The 26960-nt window shown below is 41.1% G+C and overlaps 1 protein-coding gene across 4 annotated transcripts in view; it reads left to right on the forward strand.

The window, feature by feature from the left end:
• The window catches only part of furina (furin (paired basic amino acid cleaving enzyme) a), a 71387-nt gene that overhangs the window by 31193 nt on the left and 13234 nt on the right, over nucleotides 1-26960 (forward strand). For all 4 annotated transcript variants that reach the window (XM_077518607.1, XM_077518609.1, XM_077518610.1 and 1 more), the window contains exons 4-9: nucleotides 3251-3346; nucleotides 7852-7980; nucleotides 8108-8184; nucleotides 13548-13636; nucleotides 24750-24922; nucleotides 26332-26544. In XM_077518607.1, the coding sequence (XP_077374733.1) occupies nucleotides 3251-3346; nucleotides 7852-7980; nucleotides 8108-8184; nucleotides 13548-13636; nucleotides 24750-24922; nucleotides 26332-26544 (777 nt within the window). The remainder of the gene's footprint in view (nucleotides 1-3250; nucleotides 3347-7851; nucleotides 7981-8107; nucleotides 8185-13547; nucleotides 13637-24749; nucleotides 24923-26331; nucleotides 26545-26960) is intronic.

The raw sequence follows: 26960 nt of genomic DNA on the forward strand, positions 1-26960 counted from the left end.
AACAGACAAAACTGAATACATTAAAATGTACTTTAAAAAAAGTCAACTAATAAAAATCACGTGTTGTTTATCTTTGTTTTTCAACAGAATCATTTTAGAAAACAAACTCATTAAGCTGGCTTGGACAGAAATGACGACACACTTAATATTTTATTGCACAACCTTTCCGAGGCATCAAACACTTTATGTAACTCTCAACTCATTCACTCCCAGTTGTTTTCAACGCAGCTCCCCATACTGCCAGCTGTTTTTGATCATTTTGACTGATCTTTCAAGACCCACAGAATATTGTGTGCTGTGACGTTTTATATCCTGAACCTACCAAAAGAAACTCACTCTTCTTTCACAAGAAAAAAAAAGTTTAAAACCGTTTTGTTCTTTTATAATCAGAGATTTTGTGGCTTATTTTTTTGCTTCAGTGATACCTCAAACGGCAAACAACAAAACAAGCTTTTGATAGCAAAATTATTTTTTTCCTGATATACAACTAAGAAATGATGAGCGGACCTGACTCATCGCATGACTCGAGTTGAATGTCAGTGGCTTTTTTTTTTTTTTTTTTTAAACATGCCGTTCATTGTGAGAACTCCATCAGCACTTAACTGTTGCTGCTTCAATAGCAAACATAACTACTACCTCTACGATTTATGTATTTTACGCGTGTTATAGATTTGTAAATTGATGTTGTGTATAATTCTGCCTCTTTTATCTTATAGGATATGTAATTTAACAATGCTGTATTGTGTATCTGACACTTCATATGTTAGTTGAATGTAATTTTGGTGCTCCGTATGTTGTATGTATGTAGTTTTTAACTGTTATGTAATTTTATTTTATGAGGACTACAGATGGAAATTAGCATATTGCTAAATCTGGTGCAGCCATCTTTTTAATGTTACTGTACACTGTCCTTTTAATAAACCAAACTCAAACTCAAACTCAAACTTTCTACTAACTAAACGGCACACTGTTTTGCCCCTCATTTTTTAGCTTCTACTCCAAAGCTGTGATTTCAAGTCCAAAGTGACTGCAAAGTCAATTCATCTTTGAGAAACTAGAAGGCTAAGCCATCATGATAACCTCAGCTTTGTTCTATATTATATTTAATGTATTTAGAAAAAACATAATCTTCTTTCAATAAAATGATACATTTGTAGATATGGTGTAAAGAGTTATAATGACGAAATGCAAACATATAAGGTGTCATTAAAAACTTAAATTTTGCATACAGTATTATCAGGCCTAATCCTCTTGGACCGTTTCCCTCCACTGTGCAGTAAATAATGTTGCAAACATTAGGACCACTGTTGTCATTTTTTGAAAAATAGTTGCTAGAGATGTCTGAAAAGTCACTAAATACTGTACAGCAAAACCTTGCTAAGTTGCCAACACCACAGATGCATGTCGGAAATGATAAATGCTACTTCATTTGTATATTGCTTTTCCACCTTACAAGGCCCTCAACGAAAGCGCTTTATGTTAGACTATTTATTCATCGACTGATGACGCAGCATCAGGAGCAACTTGGGGGTTCAATATATTTCTCAAGGATACTTCGACGTGGCCACAATGGCATGGGATTGAACCCACAACCTACCTCACTTGTACCAACATATACACAAACTAAATATACAACTTTCAAAATAAAAGCAGTGTATATTTTGTGTTATTTTGGCTTGGCCAAATGGAGACATGTGGCCCACAGTCTGTACTTTGCCCAGGTGTGATCAATAGGGATCTGTTACCTGACAGTGATTTACAAATGTGAAATTCACAGACAAGCTGGGCGAGGCCTTCCTCCACACTGAACCCTTTCAATAATTGTACTTGGCATTGGCAGTAAATGGTTGGATTCCAGTTGACGAATGTAAATGTCCACAGCAGTGAATGAATAACTGACCCCAGTGCAAATCACAGTTGACCAATCAATGGACAACGGTGTATTTAGCATTACCCTGCGGAACTTTAACACACTACTTACTGCAACTGGTAGAATAATGAATGGGTGCTGTAAAATTGAATGATAAGGGTCAGATATTATGAGACTGTTTTTAGAACTAGCAACTAGTGAATATTTTTTTAGAAGAGTATACAAAGTTTTTAGGTGTACTGTGAAGTAATCCCAAATTCCTGGCTCGCCGCCATCTCGCCAACTTTTTTTTTTTTTTTTTTTGTGAGGCAATTATTTTATTGGTCGTTTCATGCTGAATGCATTCCATACCAAAGTCAATTTATCTGTACTGCTTTGTAAAAGCAAGCCTGTAGATAACTTTAAATGAGAAAATATTTCCATTACTGTGGCTGGAATTTCTGAGAAACACATGGGCTTTTGAGGGAAGTCAAATGTGGTGGCTACGCATGGCTGTCTCGCTCTGCTTTTAAGCTGCTATTTTCCTTTAACAGAAATCCAATAAAAGCTTGCTGAGTGAAATTTCTCACTTAACCATCCTTCATCCACTTTTGCCCCATTTTAAATCTCACAAAGTTAAAATGACATCAAAGTGCAGCGTGAATTTAATTTCACTATTTTTCTTTACATTTACATTCCTGACAATTTCATTTGTGTTGTAAAATATTGTACAATGACACTCACTCATTTAATCAAACCATCTCAAACTGAGCCGTATTGAATTGAATTGAATCCAATTGAAATGCATTGAATAAAACTGAATCTACTTTATAATTAACCTGCCTTGAATCTAACCCATGGATCGAGCTACGTATCTAATCGTCTTTTATTGGAGAGATACACACCTCTGTAATGATCAACTTTCCTTCCATGAAAGTCAACTGATAACCTAATCAGTTTGCAGGAAGTAATGAAAACATAATGCATGAGTGTGTCACTGACACAATACACTTTCAGTAAAAATTGGTACTACTTACCCCGCTCTCCCCTACTTGCACTCTGTCTGGAAAAGTGGTATCTGTGCATACATTTATCTATCATTATGTTGTAACTGTTCAAATAAGATGTCTAATCTTTCATTTCCTCTACCTCTACAATGCTTCATAAAGTTTAATTAGTCTCCTGCTACTTTGAAATTAATTAGCAAGGCAGCCACAATCTCCCTTGCCACTAATCTCACTGTAAACTCTCATCACACTGAAAATTTTAATATCTATTAAATCATTTGACACAATGACCCACAAACATGGCTGGTTCGTCATTATTTCTGTCTCAGTTTCCTTGATACTAATGTTGACCGGTGTCTCACTGTTGTTTTTGTATGCTCACTTGTGTGTTTAGGTGAGCTGGGCAGAGCAACAGGTGGCCAAACGCAGGAAAAAAAGGGATATCTACTTAGAACCAGTTGATCCGAAATTCAAGGACCAGTGGTACTTGGTGAGTTGGCGTTAGACTAAACTCAGATCCACTGTATATGTGTGTGTGTGTGTGTGTGTTTCTGTGTTCTTGAAACTGTCACTGCACACCGTTCTTGAAACTGTCACTGCACACCGGTTTGAGCTTCTTTTTTTTTTTTTCAAAAGTCAATACTGACAATAAAATGTCGAACTGTGATTGTTTCCCTGATTGATAATACAAGTCAGTTTGAATCTATTACGACGCAATTTTGCAGTTAAAGCAAAACAGCTTCTGTATAAGAATCTTTGTGCTTTTTAAAAGTGAGTCTTTAAATCCACATTTAGTATCACAAGAACTACACAATTAATCCTGAATCTCACGATTGATTTTTATGTTTTGCTGAATTTCTGTGAATGCCACGCTGCTAAAAGCATCGCTAACGACTCCTGTGAGGGTGCTTCAAATACATGTAGATTAGAATCTACATTGTAGATTTTCAGTGATGCAACAACATACATTTGGGAGTTGTCAAAAAACAAACAAACTGTATTATACACTTTGAAATACAACACGTTGGTTCAAAAAAATAAATGAATGAAAATATTTCATTTTCACTGCAACTATTACATTCACTACAGTAAAGAGATGGTATTTAAAACTTCAATAATGATCCAAAGGTACCGGATAAATAAATGATTTATTAAACGTGGATGCAATTTGTCTGGGAAAACATTTTTATTTTTAAATGTGACAGCGCACAAGGTTGAAAAGCTTATTAAAAGTGTCAATAGAAACTGGAGCAACACCTTCGCTTTTCTCAAATCCCTTTCACCGCTGGGATCAGCGTTGCTTTGATCAAATTGTATACATACACTTTCAGCATGGCTACAAAAGAGCTCTGCGCCTCTTCCAATGCTGTGTTCCAGTTCCTTTATTCATGTGTTGGGAGGCCGCCCTTTTTTTTTTTTGTTTACTTGACTGAAAAGAGAGTAGAGAAAAGGCAAAGCTGAGCAATGATGCATTACCTTCACTATTGAACTCTAGAACTACTGTATTGCTTTTCAAGACTATAATCACCAGTTTAATGTCTATGGGATAATAGCGCTGACCGAGGTTTGCTGGTGTCGGGCTGCTTGATTTTCATCAGTTTGTTTTTACTTTCTCTTTTTGTTCTCCAATTTCTTTGGATCGTGGCATGATGAATTTCATTTTGTGATCTTTCCGCCTACTTCACTTTATCCGATAAGTACTTTTTCAATGATTAGATAAAACAAATATGGTTGTGGGTATATCCAGTGAAAATAAACTATAAAAATAGTAATTAGCAATAATACTTGTTCAACATTGGGCCATTTCTAAGCTGCATTTTATATTTACTAGGGTTGTTTGTTAGTTTCAGATTGATTTAATGATCCAAAACCGACAAGCGTGAAAGATATTTAAGCACTGCAAATTGTTTTTTTACAATCTCACAGTGCATTGCACATCATTTAACATATCAACATTACAGTTTCACTATACCACAGTATTGGATTGTATTTCTTAAAAATATTGATTACGACACTCATCTTAAATCTTAGACAATAGACATGCTGGTGGCGTCTGGGGACCGACTCACCAGTTCCAAATGACTGGGACTAGCCACAATCTAAACACGGACATTCAAGATGAACTGAGCGAGCAGTGTCTGGGATAGTATGGGATGGATAACGATAAAAATTAATGTCTATTCTAAATAATGTATATGATTGATGCGTTATAGTAATGGGTTGATGGGGCCGGGTCTCGAATAAGCTTCGGCTTCTACCCGTCAGCCCTTCTTTCGGACGTCAATGTTGCAAATGATGTGATGTGATTGATGTAAACTGTAATGTGTCCGAAAGGAAAAAATGAATAAACTAAAACTAAACTAAACATCCTTTTAAATTTCTAACAAAATGTTCAGGGAGTTCCCAAGGTTATCAGTACGTCTTAAAAAGTTAAATGGCAACTTAAATTTAAATTACCACAGCAATTTATAATTTTCTACAATAAATATTTATTTTTTCCCAAATTTTACGATACCTGAAATCTTTAAACTTTCACATTTCTTTGCTTTAATGTCGAACAAATAAGGTTCACAACGTTCCCAGGGTTATCAGAATCTCTTAAAAGTTAACTGAAAATTGAAATAAATAGTTCCCTGAGATTAAAATGGTTTCCGTCCATCCATCCATCCATCCAACCATCTTCTACCACTTATCTGAGGTCGGGTCACGGGGGCAGCAGATTTAGGAGGGAAACCCAGACTTCCCTCTCCCCAGTCACTTCAACCAACTCATCCGGCGGTATCCCATGGACTTCCCAGGCCAGCCAAGAGACATAGTCTCTCCAGCGTGTCCTGGGTCAACCCCGGGGCCTCCCGCCGGTAGGACATGTGCACACCTCTCCAGGGAGGCGTCCAGGAGGCATCCGAACCAGATGCCCGAGCCACCTCAGCTGGCTCCTCTCAACGCGGAGGAGCAGTGGCTCGACTCTGAGTCCCTCCCGGATGACCATGCTTCTCACCCTATCTCTAAGGAAGCGCCCGGACACCCTGCGGAGAAAACTCATTTCGACCGCTTGTATCCGGGATCTTGTTCTTTCGGTCACGACCCACAGCTTGTGACCATAGGTGAGGGTGGGAACGTAGATCGACCGGTAAATCGAGAGCTTCGCCTATTGGCTCAGCTCTTTCTTCACCCCGACAGACCGATACAGTCCGCATCACTGCAGACGCTGCACCGATCCGCCTGTCGATCTCCCGCTCCATCCTGCCCTCACTCGTGAACAAGACCCCAAGATACTTGAACTCCTCCACTTGGGGCAGGATCTCATCCCCGACCCGGAGAGGACACACCACCCTTTTCCGACTGAGGACCATGGTCTCGGATTTGGAGGTGCCGATCTTCATTCCAACCGCTTCACACTCTGCTGCGAACCGCTCCAGTGAGAGTTGGAGATCCCGGCTTGATGAAGCCAACAGCACCACATCATCTGCAAAAAGCAGAGATGCAATGCTGAGCCCACCAAACTGGACCCCTTCAAGGCTTCTGCTACGCCTAGAAATTCTGTCCATAAAAGTTATGAACAGAATCGGTGACAAAGGGCAACCTTGGCGGAGTCCAACCCTCACTGGAAACAAATCCGACGTACTGCCGGCAATGTGGACCAAGCTCTGGCAATGGTCGTACAGGGGGCCCGGTACACCATACTCCCGAAGCACCCTCCACAGGACTCCCCGAGGGACACGGTCGAACGCCTTCAAATCCACAAAACACATGTGAACAGGTTGAGCGAACTCCCACGCACCCTCGAGGATCTTGCTGCTTAGGGTGTAGAGCTGGTCCACTGTTCCACGGCCAGGACGAAAACCACACTGCTCCTCCTGTATCCGAGATTCGACTTCCCGACGGACCCTCCTCTCCAGCACCCCTGAATAGACCTTACCAGGGAGGCTGAGGAGTGTGACCCCTCTGTAATTGGAACACACCCTCCAGTCCCCCTTCTTAAAAAGGGGGACCACCACCCCGGTCTGCGAATCCAGAGGCACTGTCCCCGATGTCGATGTCATGCGATGTTGTAGAGGCATGTCAACCACGACAGCCCCACAACATCCAGAGCCTTTAGGAACTCCAGGCGGAGCACATCCTACCCCGGGGCCCTGCCACAGAGGAGCTTAAAGTCGTCCGCTTAACTCGTCCTTAAGTCGTCCGCTGGTTTTAGATTTACTTTATATCGGCCGTCAGATTTTTTTTTTAAAAGCTGATACCGATATTCATCAAAATGCTCAATATCGGGCCAATTATCGGTCTATCCCTATTGTAGTTTGATAATCATTTGGTTTGAAATCGAGAGTACAGATGATGAACTGATACCATTTACAGCCATCATGTTATTACAGCTACCTTTTTACGTTGGACATTTTCCTGAACTCATTGTCAATGGCCATGACATTCTTTCATCTATTTTCAGCATCGCAAGTTTTTATCAGTCGCCATCAGCATTGTCACAGCTTGCCACTAAATACTCGTGATGGTTTTCGTGCCGATGGCATGACAGAGTTGAGGAACAAACATTATTGTGTCTGTTAGACGGCACTTACAATGCCTGCCATCTGCAAGGAGGGCTCATTGGAAAGTAGTACATCAGACCCTATATTTGTAACTACTGACGACTTAAGGATAGCTTTGAAGCAGATGAAAGCCACAGCTTTGAAAAGGTCAGACTGAATGTCAACAGCAAATCAAACGGCATACAAAATGATTTGTGAGCCATCGTCCAAGTCTCCAGTGTTTTGGTCTGCATTAATGACAAAGCAAATTTGTTGCACTGATACTTTATGACTGAATAACATGTCTTTTATAGCCCGCCTTATGGCTTCCCTGTTATTTTCCTTTCACCAAAAAGTACTTCAGCATATTTTGTGTGAATAAAACTTTAAAAATTGCCATTTTGCGGCTCTATGCTGAGTCTGAATGAAATGAAATCAATATAAGTGAAATCATTCATTTTTCCATCCTCAGTACAACACCAACCACCATGACTTGAATGCCAAAGCTGCTTGGCAGTTGGGCTACACAGGTAAAGGAGTGGTGGTGTCAATTCTGGATGATGGAATAGAAAAGAACCACCCGGACCTCAGTAAGAACTACGTAAGTAGAAAACCTTAGTTTTTCAAAAAAGTATTAATCCACTGCTCCACTTGTTGAAACATGTTTAATCATTTATTATATGTAAGTATCTGTGAATAATTTGCACTATTGGCATGTTTTGTCATAGGACCCAGATGCCAGCTATGATGTGAATGATGGCGACCCAGACCCTCAGCCAAGATATACACAACTTAATGATAACAGGTATATGCCGAGCATAATGCACTTTTCCTTGTCTTCTTGAGCTGAGCTAAACAGACCTGATAGTCTTTCATATTTCGCCATGGCTAGTCATTTCTCAAAGCGTGTCCAATTGAAGGTATTAAGATATTTTAACTTTTTAAGCCTCACACATTCAAAAAATGCACAGTTACTTTCTATTATGCACCCAGCCTTTATATCCATAATTGCAGTGACCTTTTATTTCTCTCTGTGCTATTAGGACGTTAATACCATATAGCTTGTATAAGGAAAGTAAATCTGCCCTCGGATAAAGGAAGTGTGTGTGAAGAAAACAGATTTATTGAAGTGGCCTCTGCAGGTGGCATTAGAGGTTGTTTACCACCACGGCGATGTCTTGCAGAGAATTGATTGAATTAAGTCATCAGAATTAATGAAAGCGAGTCAATCCCTTGGCTCTGAATGAACCCGCCTACAGTCCATCATCTGTACGACTTGTGACTTGCCCTTGCCTGAGGTTATTTTTCTTCTACTTGAAACTGACCAGGATATTGGCAGTAGGTAAGATAATGCTCAAAAATGGCACATTTGCAAACATAAGGCTGGAACTTGGAAAACAATAATCTTTATCATAATCAAATTTAGTTGTTTTTATTCAGTGTTTTAAATGACGCAATGCTATTCCCTTTTTACACAGTGACTGTCAGCTGTTTTAAAGCCGAGGTCCTCATATTGGCAGCCATTTCAAAGCATTTTAACTGATATGTCAGGACAAGCAGAATATGAAATGAAAAAATAGACTTTCCGATCACCTAAAAGAAGTTTGTTTCTATCGTTCTCCGTTCTTTAGTAATCTGCAGTCGAACATGGGTAGGTTTTGCCCAAATCGTATGCATCTGACCCTAAAACAGAGAAAACTAGCTTTCTATGAAAGTAAACATGTCAAGCAGAGCAATGGCTTTTTTGTGTGTTTGTGTTTTTGTTTTGCTTTTGTGCCACCACATGCTATTGAACAACAAAAACGACTCAGAAAGGCCTTTGATAAAAATGTACAGATATACACCTATGGTCCTTGCCAAGAACGACACTTGCGCACCCATGGCTTGAGTTGAACGTGGTTTTCCACATTCAATCTATGAACTTTGTCATCTTTTCTAATAATTGAGAGAAGATTTCTATTGCCTACTGCAACCCACTCTGTTTATACAGTATATTTACATGCTCTGGTTAAATGTGAGATTCACAGCCTAATCTTTATCTTCTACTCAAAATTGGTGCTGTTCTGAATAAAAAATAAATAAAAAAATGCAAACCCGCCATCTACAGTGATTTGTTAGTCATTACAGTAGTTTATAAATATGAATTTCACAGGCAAGCCACGCTAGACCCTCTTCGTACTTGACAAATATATACACTTCGGTGGCAGAGAGTAAACAGATGGATTCGAGTGGATAAATATAAACATGCGCAGCAGTGAATGAGTTAAATACATATAAGAAGATGAAAATCAGTTCTGAATCTGATAGTTGCCAATAGAAACCAATACAAACAGGATATACCCTATAATTGTGAAATTCTTCCTTCAAAATGTGCTAGTTGATAATGCAATCACACACAGCTACCCAAACAGCATACCGGCGGTAGTTCGAATCATCAGTGCGGTGCAGAGACCATTAAATAGGGGAAACGATGGCGTACAGGAGCCAGTGGAATAATTTTAAGCTTGCCTGCCTCTTGAACTTATTGGAGGGGGGAGTCAGTCTAGGCTACAGTAATCGGTCTGTAATCTTTTAGTGTGTTTACTTCTGTATAAGCACAAATAGTTTATGAGATGCATATTTACCTCTTAATGTGTTTTTGCACTTTAACCCCCCCCCCCCCCCCTTTTAAGTATAATTGAGTTTTGTTTAATAAGTTGTTTATTAATTCTGGAAATGTTTTCTCACTGTCAAAATCCAAAATATTGTAACTATGAAAATGTGGTTGAGCCACTCGCTGGAGGAGCTGCATACTTTGACAGTCCTGCCAAGGCAGACTTAAGCACCTCTTGCGGCTCATAGAGGCCCAGAGCCCAGCCAAGGCACTTGCTATTGATGTTTCTCTCTTGCTGCACCTCTCGCTAACCCTGGCTCATCTCAGCCCTTATCTCATGCCACCCGGCTCCCTTTACCTTCCCCGTGGCAAGACCGAATGAGAGGCGTCGTGTTTGGGCTGCATTCGGGTCTTACAGTGGGTCGGTGCAGATGCATGTGTAAACAACCAGTGGGCAGGAAAACTGTGTAAGGTTGTGTTAGACTGAAAGTGTCTGTTCGCCTGCAGAAAGCCCAACTCTGTTCACCTCCATAAAGCTGTCTTTCTTTCCCAACATATGGGCTGCAGTGAGGATGGCTCGGTAGCAATGTGACCATTCACCCTCTTGTTTATCTAAGAAAGCATGCTGTCGAGATGTTTCTTTTTCCAACGTTTCCTTCGAGTCCCATCAGGAAGGTTTACAAATGTGCATTTTCTCAATTCACTGCATTATTCCTGAACGACTTGGCTCATATCGACCAGGTTGAGTGCAGAGGATGCCAACATGATTTCAAAGAAGTATATTCATTATTCATGTTTTATTACCATGCAGAGTTTTTCTTGATGAACCTAAGGAAAAATGTTTTGATTCTACAAAATCAGCACTCTAGTGCATGTCATACTTATTTTTAGTTGACAGTACATTGGCTCAACACTTTATTCATTTTCTCACAGCTCTATAAACATCAAGACCAATTGGTAAACAGCATCTACTATAGCTTAAATATTCTCTAGTATTTATTATAATTAATGATTTAGTCTATGATGAGGTTTCAGGGGAAAGTAGAGACAAAACATGATGAGTTTAAAATCACAAAAGCCAACAAGCGCCATTTTGACTAAAATAGAGCCATGCCAACAACTATCACAGCATTGTTCAATGTTGCAATTGCTAACCCTGCAAAAACAGCTCCTATGTAAAACCGATTGAAAGTAACAGTTTTATTTCAGAAACCGATGACTGCTATTCCATTTTTACAGTATCATCTGCATTGAAGCCAATCATACGTAGCCTGCTGTATACGTCTTCAAACGTATGCTCCCATGATTTCTCATTAACTTGCTGCCAATTACATTGTGCTGGAACGTGAGCACAAAATATGATAAATGTCATGAAACTCATCCGTAAGGTTGCTGTTGGTGTTCAGTTCATCGATTCTACGGGGAAGCCTTTGCTGATCAAGTAGCTCAACAGATGTTGAGGATAGCAGCAATGAAGACTGCAAATCAATGTAACTTGTGACCTTTGACGGTTTAGAATTAACAATTAATTTAAGGATTAGTTCAAGACTAATTCTAGTCTTTAAAAAGTTTGACATTTTTCTTTTTTTTAGAATTTAAAAGATAATGAAATCTAGCTAGCAATAACTTGGAAACCATATTTATTTTTTTAAACAAAGTGGCAAGAAACATACGCCAGCATTTATAAATACTCCAAATTGTTTTATTTTATTATATATTTTTTTCCTGTTAAACCAACCTTTTTTTCCACAATGCAACTTGCCATAGATCATTATGCATTATGTTTGACTTGACTTCTTCCCATGTGACGCTTCACAGAAAAGTTAAATGAATGTTGTGGAGCTCAAGGAATGACCGAAGTATCAACCAGAATTTCTGATATGTTCACTGATAACTGCACATTTGTCTGCTGCAAATGTTTTTTCGTTGTAATTTATCTACAGACACAATTTGGAATAGATTTGTATGACCGTAGCCTTTCCAAAGCAAATCTGTGGAACTGACTCTCAGTTATGGTTTTGCGCAGTGATAATGGTATTGCCAGTTGCAGATATGAATACTGATCTTGTTCTATGCCTTGGGCCTACATATAACTTTGATGTAATGCAAATTTGCCTCACTATTTAGACTTTGCCATGAGCTACTTGTTGTAATCAAAACATGACTTTTGTGAAGTGGGTCTTTGTTAACCCTGTCTCTTTATTAATGCCACTTTGTCAGGTGCATCCTGATTTATTAAACACTATAAAAGATGTATATTTGATGGAAGTTTGTTACTTACCAAGTAGTGTTGTGCTTGGTTCCTCTTACAGATCAGTAGTGTAATAATGCCCAGTTTGGGATACTGCTACTGTGTGCATAGTATTCTCATCTGGAGAAAGTCAATCAGATTCCTAAACCAAGAAATGAATCCCTCTCCCTTGATCGCATTTGTATTCCATGAAACCATCTACCGGGCTCATGTCTGTAATGAATGTGTCAAAGGCAGAGAGCTTGAAAAGGGTTGCTTGAATGCTTATCATTTATCTCCTTTTCATCAGCAACATCCCAGGCATGTATTCTACACGACAACAGCAGTACCCCAGCAGAATGGATTTCAGGAAGTGCTAAGATAAAATGTTTTGGAAAATCGCCAAGATGATGTGTGTGGGTTTACTCTTCTATCATTTTTTTGGTACTTTGTGTGTTTTACCATCCTTCCTTCCTCCCTCCATGTAACGCATACAAAAGTAATTGCCCGTGACACTTAAACGTTAGCGCATTGCCTATGTTAAATGACTAATGTCCACTTCCTTAGCTTGCATAATGCATATAAATACACTTAATTATAGTCTGGGAATATGTTGTGATTTGTGATCATTTTAACCTGAATGCTGCACTTTTTATGATTTGTGTGCCAGGTCAGCAAGTATGCCTAATTTGGCTGGACGAAATTTTGCTTGTATAGTAGTTTCTCTTCTGCATTGCCTGATTTGGCACATGGACTTGGGCTTCCCGTTTGGGGCTGGTTAAACCGCAACAGGGGTCTGTGATATGTTGAAGGGCATTAGGAATATGTAGCCATCTGGCCGACAAGGGGAATGCACCTGACTAGAATGTGCTGATCAGCTACTCTTTCGAACTTCAAAAACTAGATACATTACAACAGAGGATTGGGAATAATGAAAGACACCGTGTTAAAATGGGAAATGGTATTCACACAAATCCATCTCACATGTAGAGGATATGTTGTTATTTTCCCTTTCCTTTGATGTATTTTGTGCACACCCCTCTCCAAGGTTAACAATGCCTGTGGGTTGTAAATAATATATAGTGCATTCACACAGTGCCAATAATGTTTTTTCTTTTGACAAATATGAATTTAGGTTTGTTTGAAGAAATCAAAGCCAGGAACTTTTCTTCATACATTTGTTTGTCTCCGCACAACCCTATCACCACATTTCTTAAACAGCACATTCTCTCACATGCAATATTATTGGCCGAGTGCATTACTTGGCCCTATATAAGTGCACAATAGAATGCTATATTTTTAGGTGAATGATTAATTCTTCTCAACTCCCTCCCTTTTTTTGTAGGCATGGAACACGTTGTGCAGGAGAGGTGGCGGCAGTAGCCAACAATGGCATCTGTGGAGTTGGTGTGGCTTACAATGCCAAGATTGGAGGTATGTTCTCTGGAGCACATTACATTACTTTCTTTTGATAAACCCAAGTAAGTAATGACAGCCTCGCCTTATGAACATAATGGTTTCAACAAAGTGTTAATAACAGTACTTTGGTGTTGCCGCCGCCCGGGGCATTCCGGGGGGGGGGGGGCGGTGCTTGCTTTGCTGGGCCGCGGTTGACGGCTTCTTTCTTTGGTGGCGGTCCTTATACATGCCAGATCCATCACACCAGCATCTACTGAAACTTAAACAGAATTCGCCTCTCCCTCCCACTGCTCGTTGAATCAGTGGGTGCTGGTGTCTGTGGTTGTCACTTTGCTTTATCTATCCTTCCCTCTTTCCTCTCTTTAGTTTTTCCTCTGGTCACTTGAGTCCTCCTCAATTTATTGGAAGTTTGAGGTTTCTGGGGTTGGCATAAGACTCTGGTTTTGTAACCACGCAGGAGGTGCTTGGTTGGTGCTGGATTTCACTTTGATGGACTGGATGTACTGGTTTCTATGGATCTCACTCTGCCTCATCGATCCTTCCCTCCTTCCTCTCTTTAGTTTCTCCTCTGGTCTCTTGAGATCTCATCAATTTGTTGGAATTTAGAGGCTTCTGGGGTTGGCGTAAGACTTTGATTTTGTAACCAAGGGGAAGGCAGGAAGTGTTTGGTCGGTGCTGGATTTCACTTCGATTTATCTTTCTTTTCTTTTTATCTTTTCTGACCTTTTCTCTGGTCTCCGGACCATTTGAACCTCACGACTCTGGCGAGATTCTGTAGTACCTGATTAAGGTGAAGGGTAATGGGATTTTTATGAGGTTTTAGGTGAATTAATGAGTATAAATTTATACGTATTTGCACGCACGCACGCGCACACACGCACGCAAACGCACGCACACACACACACACACACACACACACACACACACACACACACACACACACACAAAAGCGCAATGATGATAAGACGTTGAATCGGTAAGACTACCGAATGAACAATTCTCAGCTCTAAAAAAAAAAAAAAAAAACAAACAAAAAAACTGTACTTTTGTGTAATTTTTGACTCGGTTGGGGAATCCAAATCAAAGTCGGATGATTAAATTAGCAAATTAACTGCTTCATTTCAATATAAAATATTAAGGTCTTGCTTTATTTCATAGCGTTCATTTTGATGTATCGTCAAGCTTTTACCACTCCCAATGTATTCATGAGCGTCGTTGTCAACATGTCAACAATTATATATCATAAGTTATTCTGTGATTCCCACAGCTAGTCTGTATACATTTTAATGAAACTGGATGATCAGAAATATTGTAAATATTGTAAAGATGGCTTACCTAAAAAGAAAAGAGAGAAAGTGTCATTTGATGTGAAGAGACATGGCAGTGAGTGCTGTTGTCTCTAACTAACAACAGAAGGGCTTTGGAGATTTTGATGCCACATCACAGACTTGGGGCGACATCTAGTCAACAGAAAACACATTTGCACAATGTTGCTAATACCCTGCTCTGATGTTTACAACACAACCGCAACTAGAACAAGGCCTGGTTGCTTGAAACAGTCTTTATAATTGATGTATGCTGTGGTGGTGACAGACCCACAGTGTTGAAAGTTAATTTGACAAGCGTTCTGAGTTTTTCCATTTTCCCAGCCTTTAACAATTGCTTTTTATAAGAAATGATTACAATTTTTATGTTGCTTTAATTTAGTTTTCACATTCGCTCTGACAGTCCTATTCTGTAATTAGTTTGAAACACTTTCTTCATATTCAAAGCCAATTAATGTAGTTAGGTGATTGAAGAGTTAGATGAGAAAATGTGGCGTTAGGTAAATTTGTTATTTTGTTTTTTGCCTTTTTTAAAGACACCATAGCAGTTCTGAGTTTTCTCAGATCTGATTGCTGAAATTAATTGAACACTGTTAAAGCAGCAGTGATGAATTGGTTCTAGATAGGTTTTTGCAGCCTTCGTCAGTGATATTTTCCTGACACCTGATTTCCATATGGGATGTTTTTTTTTCCCCTCCTTTCCAGGAAATAAAAATCGGGCAATGTTAAGATGGTTTACTCATGATAAATTAGTCAGTAGAATCTAATGAATGTGTTTACAGGATGTTTTCAATTGCCTCTAATGTGGCTTCTCCAGATGTAAAGTTTATTCTTTAAGCAGCAGACGTTGCTTTTATCCGAGCTGCCTGTTATTGATCTCTCCTCCATGCCACTTCCAGCTGTTGTGTCAAATTTGGATGCCTCACTGAAAAACGCCCCCCCGCTCATCTTTTATGATCATTCTAGGTGCCTTGAGGGAATATCGCATACACTCTCATCAAGATAAAAGGTGTGCTGTGTGTGGTCTCATAGGTGGAGCAGCCTTTACAAGCGTATCAGCTGTGAAGTCTTGTTTCAAACAGCCAATTTAGAACTAGTTGGAACAAAACACATCCAGGTACATGTTCACTTTTGCCAGCCATTATATCTCGCAGACTCTTAAGTCAACTGAGAGAAAAATTAGTCTATCTACTCTTCAGGAAAGTAAATCTAAAGGAGGTTTAGAGGCACCAAACTTTATGTACTATTATCTAGCTAATCAACTACAATATCTTGTGCTATGGACACAACCCAACAGAGATACTAACTGTTGGTTGGAATTGGAGCAGAAGGATTGTAATAATCTTAGACTGTCAGATTTACTCTTTATTACAAAATCAATAAGACGACATAATTGTTTTAAAAACCCAATGATAGCCGCCACCCTGACTGCCTGGTGGAAGGCATTAGAAATTACAAACTCCCAATTGGCGCCCTGTGGGCTCTCTCCCATTTGGCATAACCCCGACTTTCAACTTAATAATCAGTCGTTCCATTTAAGCCTATGGGAGCAGAAAGGAATTACACACCTTCATCATCTTTTCTCAGATAATAAGTTTATATCATATACAAACTTGGTCCAGAAATATGAAATAAAAAAGGGAAATTTCTTACATTATCTGCAAGTTAAAAATATGGTTAAGAAACAAATCCCAACACTTCAAGATACGCTCCAACTGCCTGTCTTAGCTAAAGATATTATAAAGCTTTCTCCAACAACAATAAAGAAAATATCAAAAATATATAAGTTATTTTTATACACAAATAAAACGTATTTACCGACTTTAAAATGGGAAAAAGACTTGTCTATAGTTCCGGAACCAGACTTTTGGACCCAAATCTGTGAAAATGTATTTAAAATGACCAAACAGACAAATTTGCAACTTATCCAATATAAGATACTTCATAGAACATATATTACACAATATATGATGAAAAAAATGGGACTCTCTGACTCCGACATTTGTCTCCAGTGCTCACAAAACACTGCCGATACTTATCTTCATGCTTTATGGTCATGTACTCCAGTGCTGCATTTCTGGACTAAAATCTTGGAAAAGCTCGCTGATATATTAAACTGTAGGCTTCCTTTATCTCCAAGACTGTGTTTACTAGGTGACTTAACAATAACTGAGCGACCATGTAAACAATCTCAATCTATATTTATAGCCCTTACTATTGCTAAAAAAATAATCCTTGTCAATTGGAAAAATAAACAATCTCTAAATATCGACCACTGGTTAAACTTACTAATAAATTATATCTCAATGGAAAAAATCTCTGCCTTAAATAAAAATCAAGTATCAAGATTTAAACAAATATGGTCTATGTACATAGAATATTTTAATCTCAATTTGGCAACTTAATCCTGCCAAGATTCTGCCTGTTAACGAGAGCCACCACATCGTTACAACTTCTGTTTTCGCTGCTCCTGTATTTGGTATTTTGTATCTGATTGTTTTTATTTTTATATAGTCAGGAACCTAGTTGCTGCTAGTGGGCTCGAGCATACCACACTATACGACACTATACTCAATAACTCCTTAAGATCTATTTCTAGTGGGCACTAAGCATCAACACTTGGTGTTACTGCATGCTAATTAGTCAATTTTCTTGACGCCGTCCCCTGTGGTCGGGCGGGGGTGGTTCTGCCCCCCCCCCCCCCCCCCCCCCCCCCGTTGTCTGCTCGGTGGCGGTTGCGTCTTGGCCGCTCCCTGGGCCCCCTGTGGGGTGCGGTGTTGGGGTGCTTCCCCTGGTGCCCGGGGCGGTGCCGTCCCGGCGCGGTCCGCTGCTCCGTGCCCGGCGGCGCGGTTCGGGGTGGGTGGGCCTCCGGTGTGCCCCGTGGTTCCCTCTCCCCTCCCCCTTCCTCCCCCCCGTCGCCTCTCCCTCCTCGCCTCCTCCCGCCCATCCTCCTCTGCCTCCCGGTCCCTTTTCCCTTGTCGCCCTCCCTCCTCCTCTCCCCCCCCGCCTCCTGCCCTGCAGCCGCCCTTTCGCCTTCTTGTCGTCTTCTCCCCGCTTCCCCCGCCCCCCCCCCCCTTCCCTGTCTGCCCTGCGGCCCCTCCCCCTCCTTCTCCCTGGGCCTGGGGCTCCCTCCCCGGCCCGGGCGTCGGGCTCCGGGGGCCGGGCGAGGGTTTGGGGCCTGCCCCGCTCCGGTATAACTCCTGGTGCCCCGGGCGGGCCCCGGTGGCTGGTGGGCTGTCCGGTAGCCCTGCTGCGCTGGCTGTCCGCCCATTGTGGTGCCGGGTGGATGAGGTGGGGGGCGGCGGGGGGTGGGGGTGCTGGGGGGCGGGCGTGCCACCTACACCCGCCGGGTTGGGTGAGGCCCCGCTGGTCGCTCCTCTTACTCACTTCACTAGCTTGCACTATACACTTTGTAAATATACACATAGGGCACACAACACATTTCTTGGTGGGGTGGGGAAGGGTGGAAACACCGTCTTCACCCTTCAACTCCCCTCCAATTTTAATGCACCTCACGTCCAAGGGGAGGGGTGAGTTGGGGCGGGGAGCCATCAGAGGGGATGGACTGCAGTGCCTGGCAGCGCTGTGGTCCCCCCCATTTGTGTCCCTGCCCCACCACTTTGTCCCTCCATTCCCTTTTTTAATGCACCACACATATACATATTCATTTTTTGGGGGGGGATACGGGTGTGTCGGAGTAGGGGAAATTTTTTCCCTCTGCTCCGACTCACCTGCTCCCAATTTTAATGCACCACACGCACACACTTGTATATACACTGGGTGGGGCCACATTCACGGTGTAAGGGTAGAGCTCGCCAGTCGGCGAGCTGGCGGACTCAGTAACAGGGTTAGGTGTCACTTGTACTCTGGCGTGACGACCGGGGCCTCTCCCCACCGGGCTCGGTGTTCTGGTGTCCCGCCTTCTCCCCTGGTGCTTCCTCCTCTGCTTCCCCCCTCCCGCCGCGGTGCAAATCTCGCGCGGCTGGAGGTGGGGTGGGCACATCTTCCCTCTCTGCGCTGCTGCCCGGTGCCGGTTTCCGGGGGGGGGTGGGGGGTTCTCGCGGGGGGCCGGGTTCGCGGGGGGGGGGGTGGCGGCCGTCGGGGGGGGGCGGCTTGTTTGGGGGGGGGGTGGAGGTATGGGTGGGTGGGGGGTTGGGTGCTGGGGGTCGGGGTGTGTTCGGGGGTTTGGGGGTCGGGGGTGGTGGGGCCTGGGTCGTGGTGGATGGCGGGTTTGGGTGGGGTGCGGGGGGGTCGTGGGGGGATGGGGGCTGGGGACCGGTGGGGCGCTGTGGGGGCCCGCTGGGCCTCGTTCTGCGGCCTTGGGCTCGGGGGTGTGGGCCGGGGCTGGGGCGGGGGTGTTCCGGGTATCTGGGTCGGCTCGCTGACCGGTGTCCGCTCGGGTGGCTTGGGGGTGGCCTTGGTGCTGCCGCGGCCTGGGGATTCCGGGGGGGGTGGGGGGGGGGGGGGGTGCTCGCTTTGCTGGACCGCGGTTGACGGCTTCTCTCTTTGGTGGTGGTCCTTATGCATGCCAGATCCGTCGCACCAGCATCTACTGAAACTCAACAGAAGTACCCTCTCCCTCCCACAGCCCCTTGAATCAGTTGGTGCTGGTGTCTGTGGTTCTCACTTTTCTTTATCTATCCTTCCCTCCTTCCTCTCTTTAGTTTTTCCTCTGGTCACTTGAGATCTTAATTTATTAGAAGTATGAGGTTTCTGGGGTTGGCATAAGACTCCGGTTTTGTAACCACGCAGGAGGGGTCTTGTTGGTGCTGGACTTCACTTTGATGGATTGGATGTACTGGCTTCTATTGATCTCACTCTGCCTTATCGATCCTTCCCTCCTTCCTCTCTTTAGTTTTTCCTCTGGGCTCTTGAGATCTCGCTAAATTTGCTGGAATTTAGAGGCTTCCGGGGTTGGCGTAAGACTTTGATTTTGTAATCATGGGGAAGGCAGGAAGTGTTTGGTCGGTGCTGGATGTCACTTTGATTTACCTTTCTTTTCTCTTTATTTCTTTTTTTTCTGACCTTTTCTCTGGTCTCCTGACCATTTAAATCTCACGACTCTGGCAAGATTCTGAAGTACCTGGTTAAGGCGAAGGGTAATGGGATATTTATAAGGTTTTAGGTGAATGAATGAGTATAAATTTATACGTATTTGCACGCACGCACGCAAACGCACGCAAACGCACACACGCAAACGCACGCACGCACGCAAACGCACGCACGCAAACGCACGCACACATACACACACACAAAAAAAAAAAAAAAAAAAAAAAAAAAAAAAAAAAAAAAAAAAAAAAAGGAAAAGAGCAATGATGACAAGACGTTGAATCGGTAAGACTACCGAATGAACAATTCTGAGCTCTTCAAAAAAAAAAAAAAAAAAAAAAAAAAAAAAAAAAAAAAAAAAATATTAAGGTCTTGCTTTATTTCATAGCGTTCATTTTGATGTATCGTCAAGCTTTTACCACTCCCAATGTATTCATGAGCGTCGTTGTCAACATGTCAACAATTATATATCATAAGTTATTCTGTGATTCCCACAGCTAGTCTGTATACATTTTAATGAAACTGGATGATCAGAAATATTGTAAATATTGTAAAGATGGCTTACCTAAAAAGAAAAGAGAGAAAGTGTCATTTGATGTGAAGAGACATGGCAGTGAGTGCTGTTGTCTCTAACTAACAACAGAAGGGCTTTGGAGATTTTGATGCCACATCACAGACTTGGGGCGACATCTAGTCAACAGAAAACACATTTGCACAATGTTGCTAATACCCTGCTCTGATGTTTACAACACAACCGCAACTAGAACAAGGCCTGGTTGCTTGAAACAGTCTTTATAATTGATGTATGCTGTGGTGGTGACAGACCCACAGTGTTGAAAGTTAATTTGACAAGCGTTCTGAGTTTTTCCATTTTCCCAGCCTTTAACAATTGCTTTTTATAAGAAATGATTACAATTTTTATGTTGCTTTAATTTAGTTTTCACATTCGCTCTGACAGTCCTATTCTGTAATTAGTTTGAAACACTTTCTTCATATTCAAAGCCAATTAATGTAGTTAGGTGATTGAAGAGTTAGATGAGAAAATGTGGCGTTAGGTAAATTTGTTATTTTGTTTTTTGCCTTTTTTAAAGACACCATAGCAGTTCTGAGTTTTCTCAGATCTGATTGCTGAAATTAATTGAACACTGTTAAAGCAGCAGTGATGAATTGGTTCTAGATAGGTTTTTGCAGCCTTCGTCAGTGATATTTTCCTGACACCTGATTTCCATATGGGATGTTTTTTTTTCCCCTCCTTTCCAGGAAATAAAAATCGGGCAATGTTAAGATGGTTTACTCATGATAAATTAGTCAGTAGAATCTAATGAATGTGTTTACAGGATGTTTTCAATTGCCTCTAATGTGGCTTCTCCAGATGTAAAGTTTATTCTTTAAGCAGCAGACGTTGCTTTTATCCGAGCTGCCTGTTATTGATCTCTCCTCCATGCCACTTCCAGCTGTTGTGTCAAATTTGGATGCCTCACTGAAAAACGCCCCCCCGCTCATCTTTTATGATCATTCTAGGTGCCTTGAGGGAATATCGCATACACTCTCATCAAGATAAAAGGTGTGCTGTGTGTGGTCTCATAGGTGGAGCAGCCTTTACAAGCGTATCAGCTGTGAAGTCTTGTTTCAAACAGCCAATTTAGAACTAGTTGGAACAAAACACATCCAGGTACATGTTCACTTTTGCCAGCCATTATATCTCGCAGACTCTTAAGTCAACTGAGAGAAATACAGTCTGAGTGGTCTGGAATCCTGTCTTAACTTTCAAAGTTGTTCTTGGCACTAAATAATGCATTCCTAGCTCTATAAAAATGCTTCAAAATAAACCTTTAACATATTATTGTGAAGTTTGGGGTCCAAGTATGAAATTTGTCCTGGCACGGGCTACAGTGGCATGCCACACATTCACTGAACATTAAAGTGATGAATGCATACACTGTCCAAACATTTTGAAAGTCCAATAATAGACAAATAATGTTCTTCGAAAAAAACAAAAAAAAACAAAAAAACTGGGATAGTAATTTGTAGCAAGAGGGCACATTTACCTTTCTAATTTTACAGATGACCAGACATGACGCCTTATTCAACAAAGTGTTTGTAGACATGCACACATTGAACCGTAATGTATGTGTGTCTAGGGTATCTTCCTGGTTATGTTGCTTATTTATGACCTTGTGGGGGTTTGGGGATACTTTTGAAGCTCCTCTATGAATTATAAAACCCTTGCACAGAAGTTGACGTTACCACAGAAATGCTACAAAGTCCCGTTTGATGCTTTTGCAGTATGGCTTAGTGATGGTGCTTGCTTTCTGGGAATAGAGCAGCATATTGTCAAGGGGAAATTATGCAATGCACCAAATGTGTTTTGGAACATGTGTTTTGGTATTGTATTTCATTTCTTACTACTAACAGAGTCTCGGAGGAATGTCACTGATACAAAAAGTATACGCAAGAGAAGAATGTAAACACAACATAAGAACTTAGGACACAAGTCATTGTCTACAAGCCTTTCTGAAATCATTTGTTTGATCTGTGCTTATTTCTGTCCGATTTACTGTGTTGTTTCAATCAAAAATATTTTTGTATCTCATTTATTCATCTTTCATTTGATACACTTTGATTTGGGCAGTGAGGCACACTCATGATGAGTCCTTTCATCTTTCTATTAGAATATTCTGTTTCAGAAATTGAGTGGAAGCGCCAATGCAGCCGAACTTGATCATTCTGAACCATTTTGAGCACAGCAGCAATTTATTCGTTTTTAATGTTTGTGGCGAGGTCATCTATGTTTAAACAAAATAAAAAAAGAGAGAGAGAGAGATGCACAAAGATGAAACATCAGTTGCAAGCTGACAGACAGACTGTCTGCTCAGAGGCAGGGCTGGACTGGCCATCTGGCATGCAGGGCAGATGCCCGGTGGGCCGGTGTCACACCCAAAAGGAACACAATGAACTCACTAGAATTATGCAAATAAGCAACACCACAGTAGTACCGCTGTGTGCCTCACTGCATTTGAGTTACACCTCCCCTAAAATGGGAAGTACAATGGATTGCTTGGGCCGCACAAAGTAAACACACAACAAATTTAAACCACCGCTGTCGTGAAGAGGAGATAAATATACACCCATTCAAATGTTATTTTTGTGATAGAAAAATGAAATCAAGACGATTAATGGAAAGTTTTTCCCTGTACAATTTATTAATCTTTATTTTTGATTTTTTTGTTTGATTTATATATTTATTTTTTCTTCTTGCAAGGATAATCAAGCCTAAACTAAGAACGTGGTTGCACAAAGGTTCTTATAACTGGAGATGTGGCTGTGCTCAGAGCCAACAAATCCTAATCAAACTCATTAACTCATTTGCTTCCAAAAATATATAAATACATTCTAATTTAAATGTATTGTGTCCCAAAGACGTATGTATATATTTGTTTGTTTGTTTTTTATGCTAGAGCATACAGAAGGCTTTGATGCAGCCTCTCAACTGCAGACAATGGGTGCAAAATGGTAGTAATTACAAAACACGGCCAGCAGGTGGCAGCAGAGTATAATAGATCAACCAGGCTGAAAACAAGCTGTTTCCCCACAATTCCAAGCAGATTTGTGAATAATGATGAAACTTAGCGATATTATAATATAAATTGTTGCAAACGGAAAGAGATATAAACATACTTTTTTTTTCCCTCCCTGATGGTAGGTTCCATGTTTTTATAGCAACAGAACACAATATTTTGTGGCCCTTGCAAAATCGGTCAAAATTCAGTGAAACAGCCAGGAACGAAGGGGGTTGCTTCAATGAAAATGGCTGGAAGTGAATGAGTTAAATGGAAGTAGTAGGCCAGCTCTTCTACCATTATAAAGTCACTCTTAATAAAGTTAAATGGTTCGAGTAGGCTTTTCATCACATTCTCTTGCTTTCTTGCAGAAGTGTGACGGTTACACCGAACTGTTCGTAATTCCCTCCACTTTGACTAAAAGGCCACAGTTTCTGTAAAACAGCTAAACAAAACTAACCCCAAATAATGATCCCGACACCACCATGCTTCACTGTAGGTATTTGTTTGGTGATGAGCAGTGTTTGGGTCAACAATTTCCAACCTGCTTTCGTGAGATTTCTGGCATGTTTTTGCAAAATGTAGCTGAACTTGGATGTTTTTCTTTGTAAGATAAGGCTTCCGTCTCGCCAGCTTACCTGCCATAAACTAGACACAAAGAGGATGAGTGATTGTTCTGACATACTGAACATCCAGTCCTTGCCACACATTCCTGTAGCTCCTTCACTGTTGCCCTCCCTTACAGTTTTAATCTCATCTTTTCGTCAAAATTGGAGGGACATCCAGTTACTGTTGTGCCATATTTTCTCGACTTGATGATGATGATCTTCAGTGTTTAATGTTTAATGCCTTGACTGACTCCCATTTAACACAAGTTGGCGTGTGATTGGTTTGTTCTGAACATAGGCGCATTCCCATTTATAAGAGGGTGTGCACACTTGTATAACATCTGTTGTTTATTTTTACTTTGTCTCCAAAAAACATCTGACTTCTATAGCTTATGTTTTGAATTGATTGACTTTATTTATGTACATGTTTCACAACAATCTTGTTGCAATTTGAAAGATGAAATTATAACAGTAGATGTAGTGCAGAGCTTAGCTTTGCTGTGACATCTCATTACCTAAAATGATTAAAATCTTGAGCATTGTAAAATTACAAAGTAAGCATATTGTACTTGTTGTACTAATGCAGGTGTGCGCATGCTGGATGGTGAGGTGACAGATATGGTGGAGGCCCAGTCTCTCAGCCTGAACCCCCAACACATCGACATCTACAGCGCCAGCTGGGGCCCAGAGGATGATGGCAAAACTGTGGATGGGCCTGCCAAACTTGCCAAAGAGGCCTTTCTGCGTGGAGTTACTGAGGTGTGTGCTGTATATGTGGGTGGGTGAGTCGGTGCGAGGGTTGTCATTTGTATGAGAGAAATTACTTACCGCTTGTGTGTGGCTTTCTTTCAACAGTCCGTAATTGAACTGTTCAAGCATGAGAGGACAAAAGCGGAAGGAACAAAGCAGTATTTGACCCTGACAATTATGAACGGAAGGGAATGTGCTCTGAAAGCCACCAGTCAGGAAAATGATGAAAATGAAATGTGAACGGAAGGAAATTAAATTTGAACTGATGAGGAAATGTTGTATGAAAAGTTCATTTTAAAGTCATTGATTAAAATTTAACCTCTTTTTACCCCGGAACTCTCATAGCAAGTGCATATTGGTTTAAAGGTGCCCTTCCATCATAATCCAATTTTTTCCCACCATTTTATGCATATCAAAATGAGTCTGTGACCCATTTAAGTGTGACACATAAGCTTGTGGATTCGATGAAATAGCCGATAAAACACAAACGGCTTGCAAAATGCTCGGATTAGAAATCGTCGCCGTTGTGACGTGGGATCGTGACTCATCATTAAAAGTATGCCCACATTGTGGTTGCTATGCACCAACTCAAGAAAAATGATGGCCAGCAACAACTCACAGCATATAAAAGTTTTGACCCAGAATAGAGATCCATATTGAGTGTTTTTTTCTTTCTTTCTTCATATTAATGACAAAATAGACCATTCAAAATCAGTTATTTCTGCCCAATGAAAATAGCTTGGAAAAATTGCACACTTCTCATTTCCAACCGAAATGATCCTGCAAACCTGAACAAAAGGCATAAAAGACCAAGAAAAAAAAAGAAAAGATATATGAAATGTTGTCAAACGTGGATTACAAATACATTGCATTGGCTGAAAAGACTTAATTTTAGTCTCTCCAGTTGAAGCCACAAATCAAAAAGACTTCTTCTTGTAAACAGGCCTGTACTTGGTAGCCCCTCTTGTTTTATTGCATTGCATTGTGTCATGTAAAAAGAGATTGATAAGCCAACGGATCCGTCCCAAGGCGCTCACATATGCGTGCCATGCATAAATGCATCCGAGCAACTACACACAGGCTCGTTATTAACTGCAGGATTCGAGGAATATGCCATAAAATTGATTTGGGACCTGCTGACAGACTACTTTGATGATTGCTGCAGTGACGGTGCTGTCAGTTGGCTGTGGGTGGCACAGGTACAGGTTGGATCAATGCACTGAAATGGTGCCACAATACCATAAAGCTGAATTATTACACTTCAAGGACTGAGAGTTTGGATGGTATACTGCAGTAACCGGTTTATCTGGTTGGTCGCCTGATAGTAGATATTTTTAAAATAGGCAATGATTTTATGGAATTTCTGTCTTTTTCTTGATGGTCCAAGAGTTGCTTAATATGTCTTTTACAACCTTCAGGGTCGTGGAGGTTTGGGCTCAATCTTTGTGTGGGCATCTGGCAACGGCGGGAGAGACAAGGACAGCTGTAACTGTGATGGCTACACCAACAGCATCTACACTCTATCCATCAGCAGCTCCACACAGAATGGCTTAGTCCCTTGGTACAGCGAGGCTTGCTCCTCAACCCTCGCAACCACGTACAGCTCAGGCAACCTCAACGAGAAGCAAATAGTAAGTTTTGGTTTACCAAACTGCAATCATAAACTATAAACAGGTGTTTATACCATCCATTGTTAAAAAATAGTCATTTTTGTCCGTTCATCCAGAAGAACGAGACTGTATGGCTATGTACTTGATTTTAAATAATTACGGGTTTCACTTATCTCGTGCTTTTCGGCCTTAAAGCACTTTAACTCTTTGCAATGTCACATCATTCAAGCTCTCACTCAATTATTATTCATGGCAGCGCGTGTGACTGTGATGCCAAGACTGGCAATATGGGACTAAATGCAACAAATGAGAACCAATTATTTTTTTTATTTTTTTTGTCCATAAAGTGTACAGTGTGTGATTCCGCATTTAAACCACTAGTGAGAATATCTTCTTTTGCATCTTACGATTATCTCTAAATATCAGTAAATGAATGA

This window comes from Festucalex cinctus, chromosome 4, assembly GCF_051991245.1.
Source record: "Festucalex cinctus isolate MCC-2025b chromosome 4, RoL_Fcin_1.0, whole genome shotgun sequence".
Taxonomy (NCBI): domain Eukaryota; kingdom Metazoa; phylum Chordata; class Actinopteri; order Syngnathiformes; family Syngnathidae; genus Festucalex; species Festucalex cinctus.